We start from the raw sequence: 17,639 nt of genomic DNA, 5'->3' as shown, positions 1-17,639 counted from the left end.
CTTTGGCAATTGTCCTTTAATTTTCTTTGGCGGCAAGCTATTTCATTTCTTTACTTGATGCCACCTGCAGTGGTGAAGAAGGTTGTAGCCTTTCTCCATTGAACCCTTCCGCACCGAATGGCATTTTTCTTTCATTCTGCCTTGGGCCAGAATATTCTATTTAGTTATTTGGCATCATCAGGACAGCCGATTGCCGTCGGATGAGACAGCAAAAAGCAGCAACAACAGCGAACTACTCAGCTTGTTCGGCTACCGTATTCTCCATACAAAAATTGCTGCTGCAGGACTGTCTGGAAGGGAAAGAAAAACGGAAGGAACGACCTGGCTACGGCAGAGCCAATGTTTACAATGAAGCCGAGGTCACGCTGGCTCCTAGTTCGAGCAGCCATCACTGGAAGGAGACCAGTGGCCGCAATTATCTTCAGGCCCCACACAGCGGCGATCTCGTACCGGAAAGAAAACGGGTGAAACGAACACAAAACCATTTAATTCCAAATTTATTGAACTATTATCACTTACCTACGCTGAGTCAACTCCCTGAGATGAAGGAAATTGTTTGGTTTTATTCATAAGAAGATAAGAGACCTAAGGCCTACACTAGGCAGTTCCATGTCTATGACCACCTATCATCCCCATCTATTCAATACAGAAAGTTCAAGTAGAGCAGTCTATGTGCATGATATGGACCAAAAGGTCTCCTGTCGGCATGCTCCGCCTTTGTAATCCTTTGTAAAGATGACACTAGGCGACTTTTGGAACATCCTTTGTAATTTGAATGTGAATTAACTTATGTACACACTGTATGCCCGAGTTGAAATCAATGCATGTTCATATGTGTAGTGTATACAATTTTTCACGTATGTAACCTTCTTTATGTTTGTACTTGTGTTTTTATCAGTTACGTCTCCTTTCACATTTATTTTGTGTTTTCAGGTTTGCCACACGGGCCGTGGGTACTTCATCGTTCAGGCCGACACCTACCACAGCGTACAGACCCTCCCACCTGACGTTTCCCCGCGTCCGCTCCTCCTGACGCCGCGGGAAGCCTTGACCCGCGCCCATGGCGCCACCGAAACTATGGTGGAGGGCAAGGTTACCCACCAGGCTGTACAAACAAACCTTGCTGACGTCATCTGTGGAGGCAACCCATCTGACACGGTGATCTACGCCCGGCCACCGGGGACCCAATCCCCGGCGCCTCTCTCGCGCCCACTAGATCGTCGAGCTTCCCTGAGGCTCTTGTCCCGTCGCCAGGCTCTCAACGTGGCCCGCGGAGGTTCTCTTCGGCTCTCCCCCACCAAAGTGGCGCAGCTGGAAGCCGAGTTTTCCTACAATGCCTTCGACACCTCGGATATTTCGACCAAAGGTATGTTGTCTGCCCTGTAGTGCCACTCCAGAGGGCGGGGTAGAAATTTATTCATTTTGTGCTGTAGACTTGTATCAATCCTTGGTCATTGGAAAGTTCTGTTTCTGGGTAATCCCTTAGTCATGGGATCTTAACCCCTTCCATGCCCTTGTTGAATGTCACATGTAGTTGCGAGTAATTTTGGACAAAGAGTTAAGAAGGATTGTATTCTGTTACACTGGACTCCTTATCCTAGTTCCACTATTATGGATCCATTTGTTTGGACCCAAAATTGGCAGGGTCTTCCACATGAAGTGATGAAGTTTCTGTTTACTTCAAGAGAAACTGTACGGCAAAAAAAATGGTTTTCTCCATCTTAGTATTGGTTGAGATGGGAAATGGTAGTGCGGCAAGTCCAGGGATGAGATATGAATTTCTAGAAGTGGCTGATGGTAGTGACTCTTTGCGTCAACATACTGAAAGAAATAATTGCCAAAGTGCTTAGGATTAATGTAGCAAGACGTGACTGCTCCTCAGCAGAGACCAACAGCTGGAGCTGATTCTTCACCATTTCACCCTATAACCGCTCTTCTTGATCCATTCAATACAAACTGTGAAGCAAACAAAAACATACCTTCAGTCTACCATCTTTTTATTAATTCACAATCTCCCTCCTTTCACTTCTATCTCTTGGCATGCCCTCTTTCCTGTTCAACAGACATTCAAAGGTCATTACCCTATCCATCCATTTCATTCTTGGAATTTCTCTCAAATTCACTCCATCCACTTGTACTTTTCATGAAAGTAGCAGTTGCCGACAAGACTGACGAGTTAAACACCATATGAGGACGGAGCCTTTATTTGTACGACATTTCGCTTATTACAGCTTTTTCAAGTACTTGAAAAAGCTGTAATAAGCGAAACATCGTACAAATAAAGGCTCCGTCCTCATATGGTGTTTAACTCGTCAGACTTGTACTTTTCACACTCCCTTCCTTAAGTCTTTCCTCATTCTTTCCACATGCCCAAATCATCTCGGCACTCTCTGTACTACCCTATCCCAAAACACTCTTCCCACTTCCACTACCTGCCCCCACATCCACATTTTCACTTTATCGTAGTTAATCACTTTATAGATTTCGTTCTGGTTAAGGCCAGATGTTTGTATTCAGCCAATTGGTGGAATCAAAATATAATGGAATCTTAATGTTATTAAAATGCCAGAACAAAATCTACAACTTAATTCACTAGGTTGAAGTGGTTCATCAGGCTTGGATTTTTTAGTGACAATGTAAACTTTTGTGAACTATATTAACACAAACGTGAATACATACATTCCAGGTCTTCCCTACTTATAACTGGGGTGGTCAAGTCAAAGCATAGACCCACTCTACGCCTATCCAAAAGCTCATTTGTTGTCAATCCCATTTTAGCAACTCGTTAATCAAATGTTACCTGTCTCCCATCACATTTCTCAAGTCACAGGAGGCAATGTAATTAGGGACCAACAGCTGAGGCTGGTTTATCCCCACCGCTTCATTGTATAGCGAATCCACCCCCTCTCGTCCACTTGAGAAATTTACAGAAAAGACAAGAACTTCCCTTCAGGATGTCATTTCTTCGTCTCTATACAACTACTCTCTATTCACTCCTATTTTTTTTGCATTCCATTTTCCTTGCTTCACAGATATTTCTCTCATTTTCAAAGCCCCATTCACCACCTCATTCTTGGTTCTCCCCTTGTTCCTTCCATCCACTTTTATTCCCCACTCTCTGCTAGTCTTTCATCATTCATTCTTCTCATATGCCCAAACTACCACAGCATTCTTTCTACCCCTACTCTTTAACTCATCTCCACATCTTCACTCTAACCATCCTTGTAACCACAACCATACTTCTTCAACACTTTATCTCAATACATTTAGGCATTTTCTTTTTGTCTCCTTCAAATTCAAAGTTTCTGATCCTTACAGTGTAGAGGTCACAACCACTAATTTGTACCATCTTCTCCGTATTCATCCCTGAGTACTTATTTCTCAGGGCACTTTTTGTTCTTCACAGATATTTACTAGCTTCCCTTACCCTATGATTTATCTCCACCTTAACTCCTCCATTCCCTGCCACATGTGACCCCAAATACATAAAATTCTCTATTTCCTCCAACCCATCACCTTTTATACTCATCTTCAACCCAACATCATTACCTCTTGTGCATCTCGTTACCTTATCTTTGCCTATATTTACCTTTAGCTTTCCCCTCTCACATAACCTCCCAGACTCTGCCACCAACTGTCTCAGCCTATCTCCTCTGACTCCGCTAGAAGTGCAGTGTCATACATGAACAACTGACACACCTCTAATATCACTCCTCTCTCACCATTTCCAAATCCCTGTTAAGGACCCTCACATTTACTCCACCCACTCTACCCCATCCATATACACGTCAAATAATCATGGTGACATTACACAACCCTGGTGCAGCCCTATCTTCACTTCAAGCCACTCACTCTATCTATAACTCTCACATAACAATATAACTCACATAAAGAGTTTTGATCACCCTCTAAAGACTTCCCCCTGTCCCATATATTCTCAACAGAACATGAACAATGTAATAACAATATAATTGTTGCCTTGTGTTTCACTAAGTGGAAGCCCTGTACCCCTACAGTGGCTGGCAACAGTCCTTGGACCCTTTCATAGATCTCTCTGGGAAGAAACTTCAACTGCTGTCTATGTTGTACTGATGAAAAACTGTTTCTGTGTCACCAGTTGAAAATAGTGGGAGAAGGGGAGCAGATCTCTATGTGTAAAAAGGAGTAAGAAATATAACTGAAGTTGATAAAGAACTTGGACCTAGTCCAGAGAGTGAGTGTCAGCCTCTCGGGGTTGCACCTCCTGTCCTGTCAACCTTGCAGGACCACCACAAGCAGGAACCCAATATTGGTCCCTGGTCTGACATATATTACTATGAACTTCAGAGGTGATTTCCTCATACTAAATCCTTGTTCTTGATATTTTCCAGAGGAGAAGAGTTCAGTCCTTTCAAAGCTGTTAAGGTTGGCCCCCCGTAGGAAAATTGCCACTTTTACGGCCCAATTTCCACCACCTGAGTGGAATGATCCAGCCGCCACTGTAAAGCATCTACATTCTGTTGCCACCCAGACACGCTCTCGACACCAGAAGGTAAGACATAAGAAAAATTTATGAAAATAAATAATGCATGATAATAAAAAGACATATGCTAATATGATCTTCATGAAGTAGGACCATCTGCTTTATCATGATAATTTTTTGTCATAGTTATATATGTATGGAAAATCTATAATTGTAATATAATCCAGCTTTACTTATGATTATGATAAGAAAAAATTATAATGCACATACATATCTATATATATATATTATATAAATCTTTTAATATATTCAGAACATCCACTTTTTATAACTTAAAAAGTAGTACAATATAGTTATACAAGTCCTTTTAAACTGGATTCATGAAAGGTCTATTATTTTTATGAGTCAATACCTGTAGTAGTTTCGAAAACGAAATTTTGATTCATCTTTTGAACATCTTGCTTTAAAAAAAATATTATGAATTCAGATTAATTCACTTTACCCTCCAGTACCATTTATTAAACAATGTATTAAACAGACTGTTTCATTTCTTTTTCTTGATCAAGAGTAGAGACAATGAAATTTACATTACCTGTACTATTATACATATGTGTGTGTATATACATATATTTGAATTCTTTTTGCATACAACCCAGCATTCTATTAATGATCGCCTACAAATTATTCCTTAGCATGAGAGCGAATGCAGTTGGTCCCCAGTACCAGGTGTATTAGTTGGCCAACCACACTCCTCGACTCTTCCCCGCCGCCCCCTACGCCGCGCTGAATCCACACCACCCCGTGACAGGATCCTCCACGTGCGCCATTTATCAAGGGGACCGTCACCTGCACTCACCTCCTCCTCTTCTCCTTCTCCTCATTCCACACCACGACACCACCCTCGCAGTTCAAGCCATCCCCAGCGCCCTGCTACAGCTTCAGGGCTTGATTCCTCTATGGACATAATGCACACTCTTGAAATGAATGGCCGACCTCCAAGACCACCCAAGGACATTCCATTGAGGCACCACAGTGTTGATCTGACCCCCCACATCCGTGCCGCTTCAGAATCACCAGCAAGATATCGGCATTACCCCTACCAAAACGAAACCTACCAACAACAGCAAAAGCATCAAAGCCAACAACTCCAACATCACAAGTCTGAATCACGTAAATCCATGTCTTCACTCAAAGTAAATGGGGTTCCTCCAGGTATGACTATTAAAGGGGAAGGTACAGGTAAACGGTCCACAGAAAATGCTGGACATAATAGAAAACCCTCTAAATCGCCGCCACCACCTGAATGGACAAAAGTTTTCAATTCACCTCGCAAAGATGCACGGCGACATGATGGCAGTCAGCCAAAGGAAACTGTGGCAAAAGTAGAAACCAAGGGAGATGAGCCTAAGACACAACCCAGTGAGGAACAAGAACGATCTAGATACAACAGGGCCTCTCTGCAGCTCGACTTAAAACTCGTTCATAACCAAGACAGTAGTCATATGAACAACTCCCGAAAGATTGTATCTTCTCCTTCAAGAACTGAAGGTCTTAGTTTTAAGAATAATATGTTGGCTGAAGCAAAACGTGGGTCTGCAAATGATTTAACCAAAGGGTCCAGCAGTGACCTTGCCTCTCGTAATCTTGGGTATCGTGACATAGATAAATGTGACAAACAGTTATGTGCAGACCGTCTTGACCAATTACACAATGACAAGGAGAATGAAAAGGATAAAGAAGCTCCTAAAGAGAAGGATAAAATAAAAGATGAAACCATAGAATCGGCTATACCGCTCCAGGAAAAGTCAGGTTCTAACAAAGTGGCCATTGACAAAGTAGGAGACTCGGTAGTGACAGAAAACATGAAATCCACAATCACTCCAGCTTCAGGAACAACTCCAGGCTTTCTTGAAGAAGATACAGGATCCGTGAGAACATACCCAAGTGTTTCAGATTTGCACATCACTTTCAAGTCCCTGGCAGCACAGAAATTACTTCATGGTGTTAGTGTTAACAGCATTGACACTTTGGTAGAGGTCAACATGGCAGCTGAGACATCACCAAAAAGTAACAACCCAAAGTGTAATGTAGCTGTCAGTAGAACAGATTTTGGCTTCCTTTAATCAAAGTGTTTGAAGGAAACTTTTTAATCCGAATTAAACACCATAAAATTTATGAAGTGAAAATTATTGTAAATAGTTATTAATACAACTGTTTTATGTTTGCCATACATTAGTCTATTTTTCCTTGTTTTGTGCACTGAACTGCAGCACGACTTTTCGCTGGGTGGGAAGTAGTGGATACACATGTTACATTACGCACAAGCCCAGTCCTAGTATTTTTGTGTTAACTTAGTGCCAATCACAAAGCATACATGTAAAGAGCATCACATATATATCCTCTGTCACATCAATGTATATATAGACAGGTGCTTGCCACTGTACAGTATTAAGCAACAGGTATTTGTTTATTCCCATTGAAATACCTACCTTTTAGTCTGGCCTTGTAAGAATGCCAATGCCTAAATCTATCAAATTTACTAATAACGATTATAAAATGATAAAAATTGTTTAATGAATGTATTAATTTTATCAGATTAGTTTTATTAGGTACAAATTAGACTTAGGTATACACGATATATTGTTTTTACATTTGTAAGAACTTCAATAAAGCTTTCATAACTATTGCAGTGTTTCTTTTCTGTTGCAACTATTTGTAATAATCAAATCACAAGAAACAAGTCTAATCATAATTGAAAAACTACCAAATCTACCAGGTAACATAACATCCAAAAAATTGTAGGTAATGTATGGAAAAAAACAGAAAAAAAATTGTCTATGGCACAAATTTATTTCAATGAATACATTAAAACTTATTACTATACACCTAATACAGGTAACTATCATCTGGAATTTGTTCTTTATGGCACAGGCATACCTGGGAGAGGGCACTGGTTGGCATATTTGTAATTATTCATAAGTAAAACCGGGAAAAATATAAACCTAAAGACCAGCAACAGGTTGTTGAAAAGAAATTTAACAAATAGTGCCTTGGTATATCTATCATATTTGAGCAAGCTATTCATGGAAATGTTTATAATCTGAGAAGTATAGCTATTAGTCCACTGAACTATTTGGCAATGGTCACCCCAAATCCAGACTTCATATGGGACTTTTTTGAACATGTAAAGATCATATGAATCGAGGACACTATGTGAAATGTGAGAAACTTATGCCTAAAGCATTTCATTGTGACTAAAGCTGCCACCTTTGCCATAAATGCTTACACAGCCAGGGCAAATTGTAATCGTCAAAAGCCATTGGAATTTTACCCATATCCAAGTAATTACGAGGTGGGAGGTGAGTATTATTGCTTTCCATAGGACTATGATAGGAAAGTCGAAGGAACACTGTACCTATGCTGACTATCAATGCAAAAAACACATAACAAATTACCTAAAAGGAATATTCTTTATACTGTTTACACATAACCATAATTATACACTTAGCTTATAAATGACTGTCACAAGTTGTTTAGGAAGATAACATCCAATATATCAGTGCATCTTACTGCAGTTATGATAATCAAAGACATCTTAAAATAAACAAGACAGACCTTACATCTTATAAGAAATCTGTAAGCAAATGATACATTCAACACAATGGGAGTTGTGACTCACTCCCATTTTACCCTCAAATTTGGTAGGGATAATGGAGATATTTTACAAAAATACTATGAGCTGTGAATCTCCAATTTGGAGGTATTTGACAAGCAGCTAGTTCTGGCATACTTTGGGGCAATGGTCCCTAACCTTTTGTAGGCCGAGGGCTACATCTGTCATTATAAACACAGCGGAGTGCGCCTTCCCCCAGAGAGAAGTATATATATATATATACTTATATACAAATGTTAAAATGAAGGATGTTTCAGTTTTCTGGTTGACCCTTGCGGGAGCATAATAGCGTCCTAAGGTGAGCTACAGGTTGGGGATCACTGCTATAGGGCTTTTACCACTAAGTGCACTTCTGAAAACAAATGGGTCATGAGTGTTCAGTTCTCCTTTATTTTGCAATGTAATTTTTCTAGCTCCCTTTATAAAGTGTGTGTACACTGACCCATGCACTTTAGCATGAGTCCAAAACAACTCGATGGCAAAGTAAAAAGTCCTGTACTAAGGGAATAAAAAGTAAATAAAAAAAGACATCAGAATGTAATTGGGTATGAGCAGAGCAGTCATTGTGTGACTCCTTGCTTCTGCTTGGGACCTCACTCCTAACACTTAATTGATCAATCAATCAGTCCACTGCCTTAGGTCAATTGTAGGTGAGCCATGCCTCCCAGGCAACTGGCAATGGCCACCTGATTGGCTCTAAGTCACTCAAGGAAGAGACACAAAACTGTTGTCTGGGCTAGTCTAAAGTAGGGCAGTGTAGGATGAGGTATTTAGTGTCTTCTGTGTGCTAACTGCATCCTGTACAGTATACTACAATTAGGTAAATACTAAGTGCTGTAAGCCCTACAGCATACCTGAGTTGCCAGAAATCCCCAGATTTGAGATTCTCAGTTCATAGTATCTTTGTGCAATATTTCTAGAACCCTATAATTTTGTGAGCAATGTAACTGGGTCTTAATTCTCACTGCACTGATTATACTGACTTAACATGAATTGACAAAATTACTTAGCTCTAAATGTTTTCAGCTGCATGAAGTTTAGCCAAAGGTAACTTTCATTTTGGCTCTATAAATGTATTATTACATGGGAACATTTCATGCATGATATTATTAGGTATGATGTGGCTGTATTACTATGGCATGGTAATGAATACTATTTCTGCTCTTACATGAATCAGAATGCATGGAGGCTTGTACATCTCTTATCAGTAAATGGAAACATCATAAAATACGAACAGGTTTTCACAATGAATTTGCAGGATCTTCAAACTTTCCATTGGCAAATATACATTCCAAAAGCACCTAATTTTCTATTATAAAAAAAAAATGCATAAAATGTTACTGTACAGCTACAGTTTGGTAAAAAATCACAAAATTAATACTATTTAGACTATTTCTCTCACACTGGCCTATTATGGTTTATCCATCTTCATCCTTACTTGTTATGTTTGTCTTTAGTTTAATCACTTTACAGAGGAGCAATACTTACTTAACCTTGTTGACTATTCTGACTAATTCAAGTTTTTAAGAAGATGGTTAATGAATACAGAAAGATGTAGGTCAATAATGACTGACCTTTTCCTTATATTAGCTCTTCTGATGTCACATGGCACACTTTACCTTTGAAAATAAGTTATGCATATACTAATATAATGAATATCTGGTCTATAATTTCTTTTAAACCTAATACTATTACATAGGGGAAAGTATATACTCTCTGTACATACATGCACAGATGACAAAAGCCCATAACCATACTGTGATCATAACCAAGAATCTATACATAATTCCAGAAAATCTTTATATTAAATAAGATTTAGAAGCATTTACGTCATGCATCCTATCTGAAAAATCAAACTTTAATATTGGTGGATATCCTTGGATATCTCAACAACTTCAAGAATTGTGTTGACAGCGATAAAAATTTCAGCAGTCACTAAACAGGTCTTGTTAAAAAGTCACTAAACAGTCACTAAACTAAAAATTTCAGCAGTCACTAAACAGGTCTTGTTAAAAATAATGTGACAGAAATCAGCTTATGCACACAGTTGCAGAACCTACTAACTGACACAGCCCTGCTGGTGAACAAGGAAATTCCTCATAGATATACTAGGTACCACCACAATGAGTGTGGATCATTGGGTATCCTATAGATATAGAGGGCTCTACCAAATATATTGAATAAGATGGCACTAAAGATGTGCTCTACCAAACAGTGAATACCGGTAAGCTGGCACCAAAGATCTCAGCATAATCTTTGTGGCAAGATGAGATTATTGTCATAATCTCCCAGATTTTGCTTCATGGGCAGCAAAACAATGTAAAAACAGACATACATGTTAGATCAGTCTCTTGAAGGTTCACCTACATTATCTCCTGTGATTACAGGTAGTGTGTCACCAAATGACTGTCCAAACAGATCTAAGTTTTGAACATAAACAACCTAAAGATGAGAATATACACTTATCATGTAAAAACCCTCTCAAAACACCACATGCTAGAGAAATTGAAGAACATCAGCTGGGATAGTGTGCAACTGAGTGAAGTCCAAAGGGAAGAAGAAAAACTCGTGCAGCTACAAGACAATCACTAACTGTTCTACTATTGAAGTATGAAGAAGAAAAGATCCAGTGCTGGCTATGTTGTGAAATTCAGTAGTGTATCAGACAGGGTAGCTTGGACTGTGGTCACACTGTGTAAAAGATACATTAACTTCACTGACTTCAGACAATGTGACTCCTTCTATGATAATGTAATTCAGGCACATCTAGGAAAAAACAAAAACAAAAACATGCACCGAAAGTTGGTAATTTCAATGGTAAAGTGGGGAGAACATGGAAGGGGAATCATGCATTTAGAAGTCTGGAGTAAGCAAGACAAATGACAAAGGCAATAGGCTTTATATTAAGAGATGAGGGCAATTGTGTTAGCAATGTTATTGTTATAAATGGAGTAAATACATGGACTGACCACAGAATGGTAGGTTGCACAGCCAATTTTAATCTCCGAGCTGAGATAGATAACTAGTCTTTGAGAAAAACCAAGCCTTGCTAAGATAACAAATAACAAGAAGGGATTTCAGTTGGGAATTAAAAACAGATTTGAAGCTCTACAAAACAATAAGGGCACTATCAAGATTATGAATTGTAATTCATTGAGTATCACTGGGTAATCCATGGAGAGTAGAGTAAACAACGTTAGATACATACAAATGTAGAGATATTGGGACAAATTATGGGAAAGGTGGAGGGGGAAACACGGGTCTTTATCTGATGATCGAGTTTATTCCTGACCGGTTTCGCTTCTCCTCTGAAGAAGCTATTGTAAGCGAAACCGGTCAGGAATAAACTCGATCATCAGATAAAGACCCGTGTTTCCCCCTCCACCTTTCCCTTAACATTAGATACGGCAAATACTACCAAGTAATGAGTGATTTAAGAAAAGGAGGCTTATACAGGAGGGGCAAAATAAAGAGAGCTGGAATGGACAATATGAGTCAAGAGACCTAAGGAAAGGAAGAGAAACACGGACCATATGAAAGTATTCAGAAAAGTAACAATATTAAACAAGCCCAGCACAAACCAACATAAGGGAACCAGCAGATGATTTCTTTGAAAGATAGAAATGGGAACATCATTAGATGCTGGGACAGACTGAAAGAAAATTGAAGAATTTTAGCAATTACCATAGTTCAGTTGATATATTAATTTGAAGATGATAGTACTATACCAGAAGCAAACAAATGAAGAAATCATTTTTGCACTAAAAAATATCAAAATGGAAAAATAGCAAATCTATAGATCTTCTGAAAGACACAAGAAATTAATTTCATTGTAGATTAGCTCAATTGCTAACATCAGAAAAGCATTCCTGAATCATGGAGCAATATTACAGTGATTTTACTTTGCAGGATAAGAGATGAGATGCACCTTAGTATTTACCAAATAATTGGCTTACTAATCATGGAGTAATATTACAGTGATTTCACTTTACAAGATAAGGGATGAGACACACCTTAGTATTTACCAAATAATTAGCTTACAAAGTGCATATGATGTGTTTTCTAAGATTCTTACAGACTTAGTAAAATTTTGGATGAAAATCAGCACAGAGAACACACCGGCTTTAGAAGAAAATATTCTACAACTGTATTGAGGAAATGAGAGTATAGTATCAAAATTTTGGTTTTGCTTTGTTGATCACAAAATGGCTTTTGACTTGATAGAAGAAATTGCAATACTAAACTATATGCTAAGTGCAAATGACTGCACAAAAATATAGAAATTATAGAGATCAAGAAAGAAGTATGGTAAAACAATACAATTTCACCCAAACTATTCATAACATGCCTGGGAAAGATTATCAAAGAATTGAGTTTGGAAGGAAAATGCTTGAACATTAATGGGGAATATTTCAATCACCTTAAATTTGCAGAAAATATTATTCTCATTTCAGAAACAGCAGAAGATTTGTAAGTTATGCTGAGTGATCTCAACAAGGAAGGTCTCAAAGTAGGTTTGTATAAGAGTAAAACTAATGTTCAGCTAAAAAAAAATCTGAGTATAGCAAATTATGAACAGTGGTGAGGATCTTGATGAAGTTGGAAAGTATAATCATTTGGGTCAGATGCTAAAACTGGTCATAAAAATCAAAAAGGCATATCACAATTGGCTGGCAAATATCTAGTAAATATAGGAACATCATGACATGCTTTCTATCACTATACCCGAAATGAAAAGTTTACAATGTATGATGCCAACTATGATCTATGGATCAGAAACTTAGACTGACAAAAGCGATGGAGACTAGGTTGAAGTGCACAGAGGAAAACAGAAAGATTAATACTGGGAATAATGCTGAAAGACAGAGAGAGATCAAGTGGGATACAAGAATGGAGTGAAAAATATTATAGAGGCAATGATGGAGCAACAGTGGCACACTACACAATACAGAAAACAGTTCAAAATGTCTTCCCAGAGAGATCTGTGAGTAGGCCTGAAGTATGTCAAGAGGTTGTAAGTTTCTAGTCAAGGAAACTCAAGGCAACAATTATCAATATTACTATTACTGTCATAATGATGGCATTAATCAACTTGTGACACGAAACTTTCTGCCAGGTGTTGACCAAAGGGACTGAAAAGGTCTAGACATGAAAATATTCTCTCTACATGAGAATTAAGGGAGGAGCATATAATAAGCCGTGACTATAGACATAATGAAGACAAGGATAAGTTTAATTTAATTTTTCACGTAATTTAATCAACCCTATTGCTCCACTTAATAGTAATTTATTTCAGCTGTTGCCATGTGACCTTATTCAGATGAAGGAAGCCCCCTCTGAAGTGAAAAGGTTAAAAACATCTTTGGTCTGCCGCAACTAACCCTTACACTGTCTTTTACAACTTCAGTCATTAAGTCTTAGCTGCTGACAAGTAATCTAATTCATTTTTGGATTGGGTAAGCAGACCAGTAGGGGTGACAAGCACCAACTTAATTTTCACTTGAATCTGAAACATAATAATTTTGTACATATACAGGTTAAGATGACTGAAAATTTACTATATATGGACACATCACAACTCATTTGTAAGCTTTGTTCAAATTTACAGTAATTCCTACAAATCAAATTTGTATTTTCATTAATCAGTAAGATATTCAAAAATCTCCACAAGCACATTTTTATCTACTAAGAAGTGCACAATCCTGACAATTAACCTTCTCACACACTTATGCACTTCCAAATCTAAATGTATGCATGTCAAAGTTAACTTGAGATACAAGTGCACAAAAAGATTAAAAATACATTAAAAAAAGTTTCTATGAGGAATGTGTTAAAGAAGATGAAAAAGTCTTACAAAATAAATCAATCGACTTCCCTGACCATGACCTTGGTCCACAATGTCTTCTCAACAGACTGTGATATTCACTGCACAATCAATAACAAAACAATAACAACAAAAGTACTATATCTAGATTCAATTATAAAGTTAGTTTTATAGTCTATCAGCTGAATCAGTCGAGTAAACTATGAAAAAAGTATATAAATTTATCTCAGTAAGAATAACTGTAACAAAAAAGTGTCTCCAACTTTTTCCTTGATCATTTTAAGCTTCCATTCTTATATTTTGAAGAGATTACCATTGCAAATGAAAGCACTTCAAGATTTTCAATGCTATTTTTGGGTTTCTGGGAACAAAAAAAAAATCTACTATGTTTACCATTAAAGAACTCATTGCTTAACAATTTTTTTTGCACAACTGAATCTGATTATAAAATGAAGTATGCCTGCATATCCATACAAAATTATATACACACAGATCGAGCAATATGTGAGCCCTGAGCTCTCATCTAGGAAGGCAGGAGCTGTCAATAATGAGATAAACATGTGATCCAAGACAATGGTAAATCACACACACACATTACATATGTAATGCATGTATATATATTATACATGCATGCATGTGCATATGTAGTCATAATAGTATACAAACATGTAAGCATTCATGCATACAAACCATTCTCTACATTCCTAACCCTCAAATGCCCTTCTACTCCTGTAAAAATTTGACAGCCTTTAAAAGTTTCCCTACCCCGTACATCTGTAATACACTCCACACTACCTCTGTATCAACTGTCATATGCCTTCAACCATGAAAGTGCATAAAATGTCATTCCCTTGTGTCAAAATCTTTATATGTGCATGTATATCTCAATACAAATACTTTATCTAATCACGCTCTTCCTCTTCTGAAGGCATACCCTAACTACTCTTCCTCAATGACTCCCTCTATTCCCCTCCTAATTTTCTCCAAAGACACACACCATCCACATGCAAATGACTGATGCCTCTAAAATTACTACATTCACACTTGTTCCCCTTCATTTTGTATGGTGGAACCCTACATGCACTCCTCCAGTCCACTAGTAGCCTACACTTCCTTCCTTTAGACATATATTAAATAATTTCACTAGCCATTGCACTATGACTACTCCACCTTTTGTCAGACATTCCACATGACAACAATCTAGCACTGATATCTTTCTAGTCTTTTCAATGCATCTTGCATCTTCTCTTTTGCCTCATCATTCTTTCCCCCGTTAATCACCCTCCTGGCATTACCCACTACCAAAATCATTGCCTCCCCTCCTCTACATTTAACAATTCCTTCAAATATTGCACCCATTTGTGACATACTGTACAGTTCAGCGTACATAGCACAGCTCGGTATAGTAGGACACTGTGATGCCCTAATTAGTAGCAATGCCTCTCAAACAATGGCCCTTGCAGATGGGCAGCTACATAAGAGGGTCATGCAGGGTCACACATACCAGACGTGACCACGGTGCCACATAGACACAAGTGACTACTCAAATAGGCACTTAGCAGGATAATGAGACTTGTGGGTAGGAGTGCAGAGATTCAGAAGTATACCAATGTCACACACATGTAACTGCATCCAAAGTGCAGAGCTGATAGGTAGAGTTGCAAACGCTCTAGATTAAAACACTCTGTAATGTCTTAGCCCTGCAAGGCAAAAGACACACACCCTGTTGGTGCCCATGCCGACAGATTTCCTTTAGCCTTCCCATGTGCAACACATGCCACCATGCACCTACTGAATAAAGTACTTACTTAGTAACCTATTCTTTCACTGTGGCCCCAACCTAACTCCATACTCTCACAGCCTTTGCTTCTATTAACAAATGTTCATCTGCTTTCTTTAACCACTCCTTTCTACTTGACTCACCTCTTCACACTCTTTTCACTTTCTTTCAAAATATCTTACTATTCTTTTCAAAATCCCCAATAAACACCTGCCCCACTTTCTCTTTTTTTTACCTCTCTCACCTTGCATTTTGTTTCCACTCTCTTAATAACCATACACCTTCCTGACTACACATTGATGCCCTGAAAACTTTTTACTTTCATACAGAACTTATCCCTTTTCCCCTTGTATGGTGAAACTACACATACCCTACTCCAATCCACTGGTACATTTCCTTCCCCTAGACACACATTAAACATCTTGTCAACCATTCCACTATAACTACTCAAGCCTTTATCACATTCCACATGACAACCATCTATCCCAGGTGCCCTACCAGTTTTTCTTTTTTAATGTTTTTTGTAACTATTATTGTTCTCCTCTCCCAAAGGTAAAGGATACATTTATCAATTCCAATGGGGGGGGAATACTTATCACATTACCTTGCCAAAAAAAAAGCTGTCTGTATTACCAGGATGCCTTTTGAAAGTTTCTACATAAGAATACAAAGCATGGTTAAAGGGCTTGATCCTGTAATCATACATAAAAGGGTTTGCTTATTACAAATTCTTTGCATGTTCTTTCGAAGACAAATTCTCCAGAGTATAAATAAGCTGTAGTTTTATTACCAGCATATATGCTGTTTGACACCATGAAAAACAAAAAAATCAAACATCCAGCGACATAATCTTTTCTTTTTACAAACTAAGGAGCTTTCCTGATAATACTTCAACTTCTGTACTATTTTGTAAACAAACAAAACTGGTCAATATTATTATAGGATAGAATACTGTGCAATAATCTTAAACCCCATGTAAAATAGAATCTGAAATGCCCAACATCCTGCTCAAATATCAGTTATTAATTATCTTATTACTAAAAATATCTTAGGGTTAAAAACTACTACATGCAAATCAACGCACAACTAAGTCTCCTAAAAGCATTGTATAAATCTTTATGACATGTCAGAACAAAAATTCATAAGAATTCAATGTCTGAAAGCTTTCACAAACAGATCACCTGTCAAAAGAGTTAACACCAGTTATACCAACTATTGTAAAGATCAGTACAGGCAAACCTTGTTATACGATTATTTGCTAAAAAAAACTCTGCACCCACGTGATCAATAGCTAAACAGTATTTAACACACAATCGTAGGACTGCATTACCTTTTGTCACTATTCAATCAACTTATATATACTGCAGTTTTGTAAAAATGATCTTCACAACTGCCAAGTGTAAATTCTTACACGATTCCTCTCCAATCCCTCAGTTCTACTTGGCTGATTCTGCATGCAAGCCTACTAAATATGTCTGCTATAAAATCAGCATTATAGGAATACAACCTGATCATATAATGAGATCTGCCTGTATTACCCAATCCTTTCATTCCTTTTTAGAAACCCTACTATAAAAATAGGGATGAATATGATCATTCAATTCTTGGAAAACCACAGTGCAGTTTCTTTCGTTAAAGTGTTCCAATCAGAAAGAAATGTACATAAAACTTTTCAAATAGCCAATACATTGTACCATTTTCCAAAATTTAGATCTTTACACTTTATATAAACCAGCATTAAATGAAAGTAATGTCTTCTTCCACAAGTCAAACAAATGTGTACTGCATGTCAAGTAAAGCATTAAAGTAAACATTAGATACTATTCTGAATCATATCAAAATAAATTTGTGAAACAAGTTTTCATTGGAACCAATACACCTAGGGGATCATCATTTTAAG

At 37.8% G+C, this 17,639-nt stretch overlaps 1 protein-coding gene across 1 annotated transcript in view; it reads left to right on the top strand.

Annotated features, from left to right (window-relative positions):
• The window catches only part of LOC143036787 (uncharacterized), a 465,269-nt gene extending 454,091 nt beyond the window's left edge, over positions 1–11,178 (top strand). Inside the window, exons 5-7 of the mRNA XM_076204528.1 lie at positions 934–1,366; positions 4,371–4,531; positions 5,155–11,178. Of these exons, the coding sequence (XP_076060643.1) occupies positions 934–1,366; positions 4,371–4,531; positions 5,155–6,585 (2,025 nt within the window). The 3' untranslated portion in view covers positions 6,586–11,178. The remainder of the gene's footprint in view (positions 1–933; positions 1,367–4,370; positions 4,532–5,154) is intronic.
• The last annotated feature ends 6,461 nt before the right edge of the window (positions 11,179–17,639 follow it).

This window comes from Oratosquilla oratoria, chromosome 21, assembly GCF_046742065.1.
Source record: "Oratosquilla oratoria isolate Oo_2021 chromosome 21, ASM4674206v1, whole genome shotgun sequence".
Classification (NCBI taxonomy): domain Eukaryota; kingdom Metazoa; phylum Arthropoda; class Malacostraca; order Stomatopoda; family Squillidae; genus Oratosquilla; species Oratosquilla oratoria.
Note: the sequence above shows the minus strand (reverse complement) of the source record. Positions and strands in the feature narration are given on the sequence as shown.